The sequence below is a fragment of the Rutilus rutilus genome, assembly GCF_951802725.1.
Source record: "Rutilus rutilus genome assembly, chromosome: 1".
NCBI lineage: Eukaryota > Metazoa > Chordata > Actinopteri > Cypriniformes > Leuciscidae > Rutilus > Rutilus rutilus.
The window spans coordinates 75,485,267-75,497,320 of record NC_140209.1 but is presented as its reverse complement, the minus strand read 5'-3'; the positions used below and the strand labels follow the sequence as shown (position 1 = coordinate 75,497,320).

Sequence of the window (12,054 nt, the reverse complement as noted above, 5' to 3'; positions counted from 1 at the left end):
ACTTCACTACAATCGCTTACAGATTTTAGACATTCTGTGGACTGAGTGAAACAGCACCTACATGTCAACTAACTTTCATTTGAGTATTAGTAGACTGTTAGTTTAGGGTTAGTAAAGAGTCAGAGTCGTTGTGGGTCGTTGTGGGTGAAGTGGTCCTCAATCTCTCTTTTATACTCTGCTTTCGCACCCTTGACGGCTACATACATACATACACTGTAGGGTTGAACAAATTCAAATTTTAACACAAAATTTCATTTCCTGGCTTTATAACTTCTCATCATTTTAAGGCCTCAGTATATTTGTGGTTGGTGCTGTTTTCAAAACTTTGCATTTGTGAATAAAATATTTTAACATGAGTAGGCTAGTTATCAACAATGTATTCCAACTTTCACCATATCCCAAGTAATAGATGGAATTTTTTTTATTTTTTGTTTTATATTAACCAAGTAAATACCTTAGTCCAAAAAGTTTTAACCAAATTACATTTTAAATGAATTACAATTCATTTTAAAAATTAATGATCAAAAGTTTCAATATTATTATTACAAATTTGGCAAGTGTTTGAATCCACATTAAATTTTAATCTTAGAAATTCCTTAGCTGGATAAATATCACACATCATTTTAAAATGCACATTTTTACGTTTAGGTAGAAGGGGAAATAGAAGATATAACTTTTACCATTCTTATCATCAGTAAAAGAATACTTATAATAACTTTCTCACAATTAAAATTGAATTGGGTGAAGAAATCACTATAACTCCAAAAACAGCCCTTTTTATCCATCATGTGCAACATTGAACAAATATCTCTTTATATCATTGACCAAATATCCTCCAAAACCAAAGATTATCTTTGAATTGATATATTGAATATATCTTTGCATGTCCATTTATCTGAGCAGATGCAGGTTTGGTTACAGCACCACCTACTGGTCAGAAACTATACCAATTTATCCAGCACTATCAGCTACTGTATCATTTTAAATGTTCATGTGAACGGCTGCATCTGCACAAAACTTTGTTGAATGGTGTGTTTCTTTGACTGCTGGTGTAGATGGTGGTGGTGTGGCACTGTGAGTCGAGCTCTGGATTATTAAAGGAGTCATAATGTTGTTTTAACTTTGGTACCCAATGCTCTATTATAGTCTTTCAGGCACTTCTAAAAAAGAAAAGTGGAAAAAAAATCAACACAGAGCCCCTCAGACCCTTATTTCTAAAGGCATTATTGTCTCGCGAGATCTGATGCGATGTTTTGGCTGTCGTTGACGGTCATTATAATAATGCAAATGAGGGGCGCGTTGATTGGTTGCAGGAAGGAGGGGGGTTGACACCGCAGGTAACTTCAGCATCATTACAAACTGACATGGCGCAAGTTGTCAGAACCCGACCCGGCCGCGACATATGGGATTCAACCGTACATGTTTGAGCCGGACTCTGAACTAGAGCTGGAAAGGGAAGATGTAGAGTTGTTGGATGCACGTCTACATCAAGATGTCTCTGAATGGTAAAGACAATCATTTTGACTGAGACATACATTAACATCAGTTCGAGCAAAAACGTGTGTTGCTATTTTCTCCCACATAAATTTACCTTTTATTTAATGTAGATTACATTAACGGAGATGTAGTTTTTTTTTTTTTTATCAGCTTACAGTGGTTTTGAGATTTTTACTATCATGTGGTGTTTTTGCCTTGTTTCACGTTGTGGTTATTTAGACATTCAATATGTTTCTTCTTTAGACATGCAACGTGATGTTATACTTGCATTTAAACAGTTTTAGCCACTGAGCATGGACTCCTGTACCGTCACTACTGTAGCTGCTAGTGTAAAACAAAGTGGAAAGATGTGGCTAGCATTCGTAGAGTCCATTCCCCGTGTTTACCTCGAAGGTAACGTTACATACAATAGCCGCATTAGCAGTTAACGTTAGCTGCTATTTGTTAACCACAGTAGAGCAATAAAAACACAGTCTTACCTTTTCAATTTCTGGCAAGTCCCTGATGGTTGGGATGGCACCTTTTCCCAAACGGAGCTTCGAGGCCAAGTTCGCCTGATATTGCCCCAAATTTGTAAATGATTCCGGTGTAAAATGTTTAGCACACACACCTAACGATACGCCACTTGAAAGAGTTGTTGGGACAGCGTCATTAAAAATGAATTTCCTCCACTGTTCCCTGATAGTTTCGTCCGTTTTTGGTAGATAAAACACATTTGCATGTTGTTTGTGGCAGTCACCCACAGAGCATCTCAGGTGTGCACTCGGTTTCTCCATCTTTCTCGAGTCGACTAAACTGAATCTGAGGGGGAGAGGGGGAGAGGGGCGGGCTTCCCGCGGCATAGGTTTGCGGTGTCCATATTTGGTATATCCTCCCCCGTCTTGACGTCAAGAGGGGGAAGAAATCAAAATCTCGTTTTTTCGTGCGCGTGCACGTGGCCTATTTTACAAACCCTGAGGTAAACAAACGCTTCACTTTTAAATATCGGCTTCCCGGCCAGTGTACAATCATTATGCAATCATAACATACATTGATTCTCGTGGAAAAGTGAAATTTCTACATTATGACTCCTTTAACACAAAGATTGTGGCTTTGAACCTCTATTGTCTTAAGTTTTTGCATTGTCCCATAATGTTGACCTTTTTTCTTACATTGTCTATGAAATCAAAATATATGAATAATTTACCAGTGAGAGAATGAGATCTGCTGAAAAACGTTCACATCTCATGCTCCCACTGACTTTATATTGACAGATGTTCCCAAACCAACTCTGACTGTATGGCCACAGAGATCAGTGTTCACTGGAGACTCAGTTACTCTGAGATGTGAGCTGGATCAGTCATGGGGTGGATGGGAGTTTCTCTGGAGTAAAGACTCAAACACTGAATCTCCTGAAGATGAAACTAAAACAATTTATTCTGTGAAAGTCTCTGATGGAGGAGAGTACAGATGCAGAGCAAGAAGAGGACATTACACACATTACAGTGAACCAGTAGCAGTGACAATACATGGCAAGTGTTTTACCTCTCATAATGAACTGCTCTGAGAACACTATATGAAAATGATTTATAAGACACTAAATAAACATAGAGAACAACACTTCAGTTTAAAGGAGCCGTATGTAAGATTGTGGCCAAAACTGGTACTGCAATCACTTTCAAATTACTGTAGATTGGTGTATCCCCTCCCCCTCCCCCTGACTCGAGGTTGCCAGATAGGCTGCAGGATCCAACAGGAACGTAGGCTGACACGTACCTGTGGTAACTAGAGCAGAGCTGGCAACCCCGATGCCGAAACACTACTGACTTCGTGATTGGTAGATAGGTGGAGGGTGGCGCTTCAGGCCAAAACACAACATGACAACATCAACATCAGTTGAGGGCTGCAACTTCACTTTTAAATGACAATATCCTGGCCGGACTACTGTTGTCAGTGATATAAGTATTTGAAATGAACATGATTTCTTAATGTCTAGTGACATATCAGGGCCACTTTATGATTAATTGAAATACATTTCTTACATACAGCTCCTTTAACTTGATTTAGTGTTTTGTAACTGCTCGTACAATAAAAAACAGCACATTTTATTATTTGTATTTATTTTATTATATTATTTATCACATTATTTTCAATGTTTATTGTTGTCTTTGTACAGAAACACCAAAACCCAGAGTGACCATTACACCTGATCATCATCATGTATTCAGAGGAGAGACAGTCACTCTCAGATGTGACATAGATGATGGAGGAGTCACTAGCTGGAGGTACAACTGGTATAAAGACGGTTCAACCAGTGTTTTCAGTGAAGGACAGCAACACACATTCAGTTCTGTTACTGAGTCTGACGCAGGTAAATACTCCTGTTATGGGACAGAGACTGAAGGATCACGCAAATCACATCACAGTGATGAAGTTACACTGACAGTATCAGGTGAGTTTGATCATCTCTTCATAAACACACACAAGTTTAACATGTTATTAATGAGTGATGTCTCTATTTCAGTTCCCAGAGCAGTTTTAAGTGTTTCTCCTCAGAAGTGGTTGACTGAAGGAGATCCAGTGACTCTGATCTGTGAGGTTAACGGCTCCTCTACAGGCTGGACATTCAGCTGGTTCACTGTAACTGTCTCAGGTCAGTTATAATGTGCTTCATCTGAATTAACTGGTTATATATATAATTTAATATGTCTGAAACCAGACACAGACTGGGTATTAAGGGCAACACTTCCATGGGCACCAAGCAGTGAAACCTACTTTGAGATCCCAGTCCCTCATTTACAGTCACTGCTCTGTAACAACATAAGAGCCATTGATCAAACCCTGAATAAAACAACCTAAACACAATGAGATAATTTGGGTTACACTAATGTAAACCAGTGTATTCAGATTAGTTAAAAATGTCATTTAAAGTGAAATCTACACATTCTCACTTTCTACAGGGAGCAGGAATGATTACGACCTCCTCTCAGACAGCAGCAGAGGAGCTGGAGGAAAACACACCGTCAGTTCTGCTGATCTAAAACACACAGGAGTGTATGTGTGCAGAGCAGAGAGAGATAACACAGCCGTTAACACAACATACAGCAACACACAACCACTGTGGGTCACTGGTGAGTTCACATATATAGTTTAAATGATCTTTAATAAAGACAGTTTCCAAATGATAGCTGTAATTGTCTTGTCAGGCGTTTCTCCTCCAGTGTCTCTGATCATCAGGCCCAGCAGAACTCAACACTTCACATCTGTCTCTCTCTCTCTGAGCTGTGAGGACCAGAGTAACTCTGATGGATGGACAGTGAGAAGATACACAGACAGCGGGCGGCTGGAAGATTGTTCATCATCAGTGTGGGGATCACAAACAGGATCTACATGTACAATCAACTCCACTGTCCCATCAGACACTGGAGTTTACTGGTGTCTGTCTGAATCTGGAGAGCACTATCATCCTGTTAATATCACTGTACACTGTGAGTCTGGGTTTCTGTTTTTATTCATTTCACTGGCAGTTTATAATCAAAGCTTACTAAAACAACTCCAAACATCCTCGTATTAATATATAATTTATTTTATTTTATTATTTCATCATGTTGTTGATATGTCTCCTGTGTTTCTGTAGCTGGTGTGATTCTGGAGAGTCCTGTTCATCCTGTGCCTGAAGGAGATAATCTGACTCTACGCTGTTTATATAAATATACAACCCTATCAAACCTCAGTGCTGATTTCTATAAAGATGGATCACTCATCCAGAATCAAACTACAGAGATGATCATCCCTACTGTCTCAAAGTCACATGAGGGTTTCTACTACTGCAAACACCCAGCGAGACGAGAGTCTCCCAAGAGCTGGATCTCAGTCAGAGGTGAGAGTAAGAACTATAAACATAGCTGAAATGTTCCTGTACAATTTACAAGTAGATGTCAAATATATATGTATCTCATTTTCTCCAGACTCAGGATCTAATGGTCTCAATCTCGTGATAATTGGAGTGACTGCAGGACTGACTGTTGCAGTTTTGATTATTGTCTTCATTGTCCTCCTGTGGCGCTACAGAAACAACAAAGGTTCATCATCTGACATATTAAAATTCAGTGACAGATTTTCAGACACTAGCTTTGTTCATAACGCTTGTGAGCTGCCAAACATCAGTCTAAGCTGGTTTTCTGGTCCTTGCTGGTTTCCAAACCTGGTAAAGCTGGTATGTTTGCTGGTTTCAGAAGGTTTCTGGGCAGATTTCAGCTGGTCAGGGAAACCATAATTTGTTACTTCAATACTGAAAAGCATTGATAAATATTTATGTAATCTATATTGAAATCATTGAAAGTGCAAGTCCTCCATCTTGTCCACTAGTTGTTTGATACACAGAGTTACTGCATGTGTAAAACTCTCCAAATTAGTCATTTATCAGGTTTTATTTTCTGCCTATGAAGACAGCAGGCAGTGAGGCAAATTAATGTTTTGGACACAACCATAATGTGAAAAAGAAATAAAAACTAAACACTTTGTCATTCTTAAACATGTATACATGAAAGAGATTATACACACATATTTTGTGTCTGACTAGGTGTAAGATCTGAGTCTCCGTCTCCTGTCAGTCAACAGCAGAACCAGAGTGAAGCCGGAGACATGACACTGCTGTCTGGTCAGTCTTTACTCATTACCCATTAATACATACATCTTTACAAGCTGAGATAAAAGACACTTAGGTGTAGGGCTGAACGATATTCTGTTTTAACATCGACATCGCGATGTGCGAATGAGCGATAGTCACATCGCCGGAACATGCGATGTGAAGGGTAACGTTAGTAGTACCCATAAGAGAACGGTAGCACACAGTAAACACGAGTTTGTTGTATGGCTTTTTTGTATGGCGCGTTCTGCGTGCCTGCACAGTGATTGGTTCGCTGTGCCGCAGCTCACCGCGCTCACAGCCAACATTCAAAAATGCGCGACGAAGAGGATCTGCCGCAAAAAAAAGTCAAAATCAGCTATTTGGGACTAGCCTATTTCGTCTACAAAAAGGAGGATGTTGACCAAAAAGAGGTAGGCTACTTTGCTGGAGTGTTATAAAGTTGTGGATGGTTGTCTTTTTTAAACATTCGTTTATTTTTCGTGTTCGCATTTATGAGGAAAAAACAATGTTACGTGACATTACGGACGCGACCGTTATGAAAGCGGCACTAAAAGACTGCTTTAAAACTTTCACAGAAACCTCAAACAGAAAGCACAAAGCCTTTCTTTAAAACGAATTTCGTTTTGTATTAATTGTATCTTAATTTTAATCAGTATTTCATTATCCAATTTCCTGGATTTAATAATGATTAATAATAATTAAAAATAGCAGCCAGCGCCTTAACCGGAGATTAAGCTATCATCCATGAACCGAAACTCAGTGTAAAAGGTAGCCTACTCGCCTCACACACCTAAAAAAAAAAGAAAAAAAAAAGAAATATATCTATTATCTACAGAAATCTCTACTTTTAAACAGAACCATTAAAAAAAATATATAGGCCTAGCTATATTTAATCTGTATGAAAAGTGAATTTCTCCCGATCACTGCTGCGAAGATCGCGAGTCAGTATATTGTCAACTTCAGCTTTACAGAAAACACTTGTTTATTAATAAACAATTAAAATGTCTCATTGTAATATTTTACATATTATGAATCATTACTTTTGCTGGGTCTAGGTGGCGTTTACATGAACGCGTCACTGAATCAGCACAGAAAACATAATTTTTCAGGTCCTAGAACCCGAAGAACGTTAGGTCCTGTGTAGAACGTTCACCGAATTCTGAGAGAAATATGTTTCTGGAATAAAATATTAAGTGGCCTTTTTGTTACTTGTAATGAAGCTTGCTTATTAGTGAAATTATTAATAACATGGAATGGTAATTATTGACTTTAGCCTGGATTGATGGCTCGCAATATCGCGATATATATCGTTGGGGGAAAAATATCGCAATGTAATTTTTTTTCCAATATCGTGCAGCCCTACTTAGGTGTAACTTTTAACTAACAGGACATATTTCACAACTAGATAATATTTCACTCTTCTAAAGTTTGAGATGATATTTTGGGTCTTACATATACATATATTGAACTTGTCATGTGCAGAAGAGGACTGGCTTCTTTGATTTAGATAGTTTGTGGATCGTTAGGTAGAGCTCACAGCGGGTGATCGGCCAGAATCACGCAAGATTTCTTCATTGGAAGTATTTATTGAATTTACAACTGCATGATTGAATATGTACATTGATGTGTGGTTCTGAAATAAATAAAAGAAATAAAACAAACATAATTAGTTGAATGCAAATGAATGATTATCATGCAACAAACCTCTAGTTGTATTAAATGTATAATAATATAGCAGAAATAAAATACAATAATATTTTAACATGGCCGAAACTGGCATTAAAGAATGAAAAAGGCTGTTCTGTAAGCAGCTACAACTATAGCAATAAGTAAGGATAAGCCATTCGCAATACAATGGCTCCCTCTGCTGGTTGCATAAATAACCACACCAGGCCGCTCCGAGAGGTGTCACGTGACGACCAGTGTACATGCGGGAGGTGCGTGCCCTATAACCAATTAACTGGATTGAAGGCGAATATCACCGCGATAGCTTACAAACTATGCGCAAAGGTGCTTAACTGGTATTCTACAATGTGTAACCAAAGAATAATGCCCGAGTGGCAACCTATACATTGATAGAAAGAAGCATCACGACACGAGGTCTAGCTGGGCAGGAAAAGCCTGAGCTTACATTTAGCAACACTAAACAGACAAAACACTACCAATCTAGCCTTAACAATGACAGTAAAAGAACAACAAAATTCCTTACTTCCTTACAAGATTCTTACTTGTAAAGACGCACACAGAATAAAGCAGTTGTATCAAGGCAGGTTGTAAGTCCGTGCGGTTAGCGTACACTACTGGCAAAAGTCTCTTACAGAATGTTACCCGCGTGCAGCGATCCTGAGTCAACTTGTGATTGGCTAAGAGTCCAGGTGAAGCGAGGCGTCTTCCAGTAGGAGAGAGAGAGTCACAGTAAAGTGTCTGATGCTTAGCGACCACAAGGGGGCCTTTTTAACATGTCATTTGGTTTTATTTGACCAAAAACTGCATAACAACATATATTTTATTTTCTGTATGAAATATTGTGTCTGGTGCTTTATTTATTTATTTTTGTGTCAGCATGAAATAGTATTTTTCTGTAGAACTGAATTTATACGATTTCATATATAAGATAATACTATTTTAAAAATGTTTGTATTATTGAAAATTAATTCATGTATTCATTTATTACAGGAACTTCACATATTTATGACTCTGTTGATACAAATACTAATAAAGAAATAAGCACAGGTAATTAATGATGTCAAGGTGTTTTATGTCATTATGATGAGGTCAGTTTTCTTTTCTAAATAAATTGGAAATCAAATCCATCTTTTTTTTGTATCACAGTGCATTTTTTAGAGCAAATCGAGTTAAACCAAGTGTCTTATTTCTTTCTCTGTTGTTCATTGTAGACTGTGTAAGTGTGCCGCCTGAGATCACATATGCGGAGATTGAACTCAAATCTACAAAGAAACAGAAGAAAAAGAAAGCAAACAATGGTAAATGGAAATAAAAGTCTCTGCTCTTATGATTTTATGATGTGGTTTTGTTGCTGTGCACTGTGAAACAGATCTGATCCAAAAAGGACATTGCATGCAAATTGTTTATTTTGAGGTAATTTGGTCATTTTATTTTAAAATAAAATGATCCTCTCTGTAAAATTATAATAGAACGCTAAATAATATGTGTTAATTAGCATGTTATAATGCCATATTTCATACCACTGACGGACATACAGTAAGCACTAGTGATATGAACTGTTGGCATCTTCTAGGCAATAACACTGAGAGTGACGACATTTACTCTAAACTGAAGCTGGAAACGGATTAAAGTGAGTGTCAAAATAAAAACAACCACTGAAAATGTACATGCATTATTGAGAATCTAAGAAAGTCATTTAAAAACTGTATATAACAATTATAAATGTGCATTTTGAATTCACTGATATATTTTCAGATGCTGGATCTAGTGATGTGACGTATGCTCAGGTTAAAAAAGATGCCCGGAGGAGAAACTATCAATCACAGGACTCTGATGAGTTTACTGTTGGTTGAGAAGTGAAAGACCAAGATCATCAAGACAGTGGATTTACCAGAACTTTTTGTAGCATTAGTAAGCCTTCATGTGCTTCAGGGACTATGCATGTTAATATTTGAAAAGCATCGAGCTGATTATTCATTAGAAATAAGCTAGTATTGTTTAGTACTGCACATGTGTTTTTATATTTGTTAATACCAGCAGCAGCAGCTTATCATTTGACAACTGAGGGAACATAATATTCACTGTAAGGCTATTTCTTTTCTGACTGTTGAGTAAGGGACAGAGTTCTCTTTTTTTATTTCTGTATCCTTGATTTTAAATGTATTTGTACAGCTTCCCATGGTCATGGAAATATCACAGAATGTTAAAATTGTGATTTTCATGGCTGGACAAGTTGTCTTTAAACATAAATGTACATAGTGAAACTACTTTTTTTTTCTAGCTATGCTCAAAATATTTTATTGGATAGAAAAAGCTCTTTGTACATGCAGTCTTAAAAATTAGTATCCAGCAATAATAAAAAATAAAAATAAAAAAATAAGCGGTGGTCAAAAGGTTATGGCTTACTTTATGTCCTAGGCTATTTATGTTTTCAAAAAAAGGTTTTGAGAGTACGCTTTTGGAAATTTGTTCTCAGTTTTGTATATAGCCTACACTGCCATTCAAAAGGTTTTGCAGGTAGAATTTGACTTTTTATTGTAATGATATTTCACATTAATGCTTTTAATGTATTTTTGATCAAATAAATGTATTTGCCTTAAGAATAAGAGACTTCTTTCAAAAACGTTAAAAAAGCATCTTACCAACCCCAAGTTTACTTAAATATTCTTATACAGCCCATTAATTAATAAATACTATTGAACATTCCGAGATATTCTCAATTAGCCCATGTTATTGTTATTATCATTTAAAAATGTATAGCCTACTTTCATTCCAGACAGTTATAATTATAGGTTGTAACTTGCAAAGTTTAATACTGACGCATCAGGATCGCGAAGACTTGGTCTAGGTCAAGGGTCGGCAACAGGTGTTAGACTCTAGGGGCCCTATTTTAACGATCTGAAACGCAAGTGTCAAAGCGCAAAGCGCAAGTAACTTTGTGGGCGGGTCTTGGCGCTGTTGCTATTTTCCCGGCGGGATAAATGACTCTTGCGCCGGGCGCAAATCTAAAAGGGGTTGGTCTGAAGTAGCTTCATTATTCATAGGTGTGGTTTGGGCGTAATGTGAAATAAACCAATCAGAGCATCATCTCACATTCCCTTTAAGAGCAGACGCACTTTTTCCTTGGCGTATTGCTATTATAACGGCGGATTTGCCAGGCGCGCGTCAAGAGCGGTTCACAGCCGAGGAGAGCAACGCTCTCTTCACGGCCGTAAAAGAGAGAGAAGTGACATTGGGGATGGGAGAAACACACCCAAATTAGCTTCGGCTAAACAGGCATATAATAATGTGGGTAAATGTGTAAGCTAGATGTATGCTTTTATAATAAATTATTATATTTATAATAAATTATCTATCTATCTATCTATCTATCTATCTATCTATCTATCTATCTATCGTTTGTAATAATATGATTTGCAAAAATGAAAACTGCTGCTTCTGTGTAGATTAGAGAATCACAGTGTATGAGCGTTTGTGCACTCTATACATTATGGTCAAGCATGCGCCCTTAAAATAGCATAATGAACAACGCGCAACGCGCCACTGACTTTAGACTAGGTTTTTTCTGGCCAGTGGCGCAATTGTTTTATGGAACAGTAAAATAGCACCAGGGAACGTTTGCGCCAAAACACGCCTCCTTTTTTGCGCTGAACCGCCCAGAGAGCGCAAGTTCATTCCCTAGTTTAGCGACGTGCTTCTGTGGAGGGAAAAGCGCGCTTTGCGCGGGTGCAAAATAGGAATGAAACATGCGTCGGTGTACAAAGTCAATTGCGCTGGGTGCAAGATAGGGCCCTAGGTGTTAATATGGAAGGCCAAAAGGGCCATATGTGTGAAACTGTCGTGTAAACACGTAATTACATGCTGGCACATTGGAAACTATCTTGCACAAGCACAAAGAACAAACAAATCCTGTATATTGCAGGATTAAATCTAAAATAAAAAAATGGACAATGAACATAAATAGCATACATTATTATTTTATTATTTTTTGAAAATTGAGAATCACTGATTAGAAATTTGTCTTGGACTCAAAATATAGCCACTGCATCACATAAACACATAAAAATCATAACACCACACAACATTTAAAACAATAGATATCCTAACACAATAAAAAGCAAGCAACTGTAACACAATTACATGAATCAGAAAGAGGGAGGGGGGATAATAGACCACTTACTGATAACTAATCTGCTTATCTAAATAAACGATGGATGTATTTAGACAACCAAGGAGATGTA

The 12,054-nt window shown here is 37.6% G+C and overlaps 2 protein-coding genes across 2 annotated transcripts in view; both read left to right on the top strand.

Annotated features, from left to right (window-relative positions):
- The window catches only part of LOC311298942 (sialoadhesin-like), a gene marked incomplete at its 5' end in the record, with an annotated part of 21,550 nt that extends 11,140 nt beyond the window's left edge, over positions 1-10,410 (top strand). Inside the window, 12 exons of the mRNA XM_084422273.1 lie at positions 2,751-3,008; positions 3,653-3,928; positions 4,001-4,129; positions 4,437-4,607; positions 4,683-4,964; positions 5,114-5,356; positions 5,445-5,558; positions 6,059-6,136; positions 8,804-8,860; positions 9,025-9,111; positions 9,387-9,443; positions 9,569-10,410. Coding sequence (XP_084278399.1) covers positions 2,751-3,008; positions 3,653-3,928; positions 4,001-4,129; positions 4,437-4,607; positions 4,683-4,964; positions 5,114-5,356; positions 5,445-5,558; positions 6,059-6,136; positions 8,804-8,860; positions 9,025-9,111; positions 9,387-9,442 — 1,751 coding nt within the window. The 3' untranslated portion in view covers position 9,443; positions 9,569-10,410. The remainder of the gene's footprint in view (positions 1-2,750; positions 3,009-3,652; positions 3,929-4,000; positions 4,130-4,436; positions 4,608-4,682; positions 4,965-5,113; positions 5,357-5,444; positions 5,559-6,058; positions 6,137-8,803; positions 8,861-9,024; positions 9,112-9,386; positions 9,444-9,568) is intronic.
- LOC311305197 (Fc receptor-like protein 5) overlaps positions 1-12,054 on the top strand; it is a gene marked incomplete at its 5' end in the record, with an annotated part of 81,569 nt that overhangs the window by 24,449 nt on the left and 45,066 nt on the right. The window lies entirely within an intron of this gene.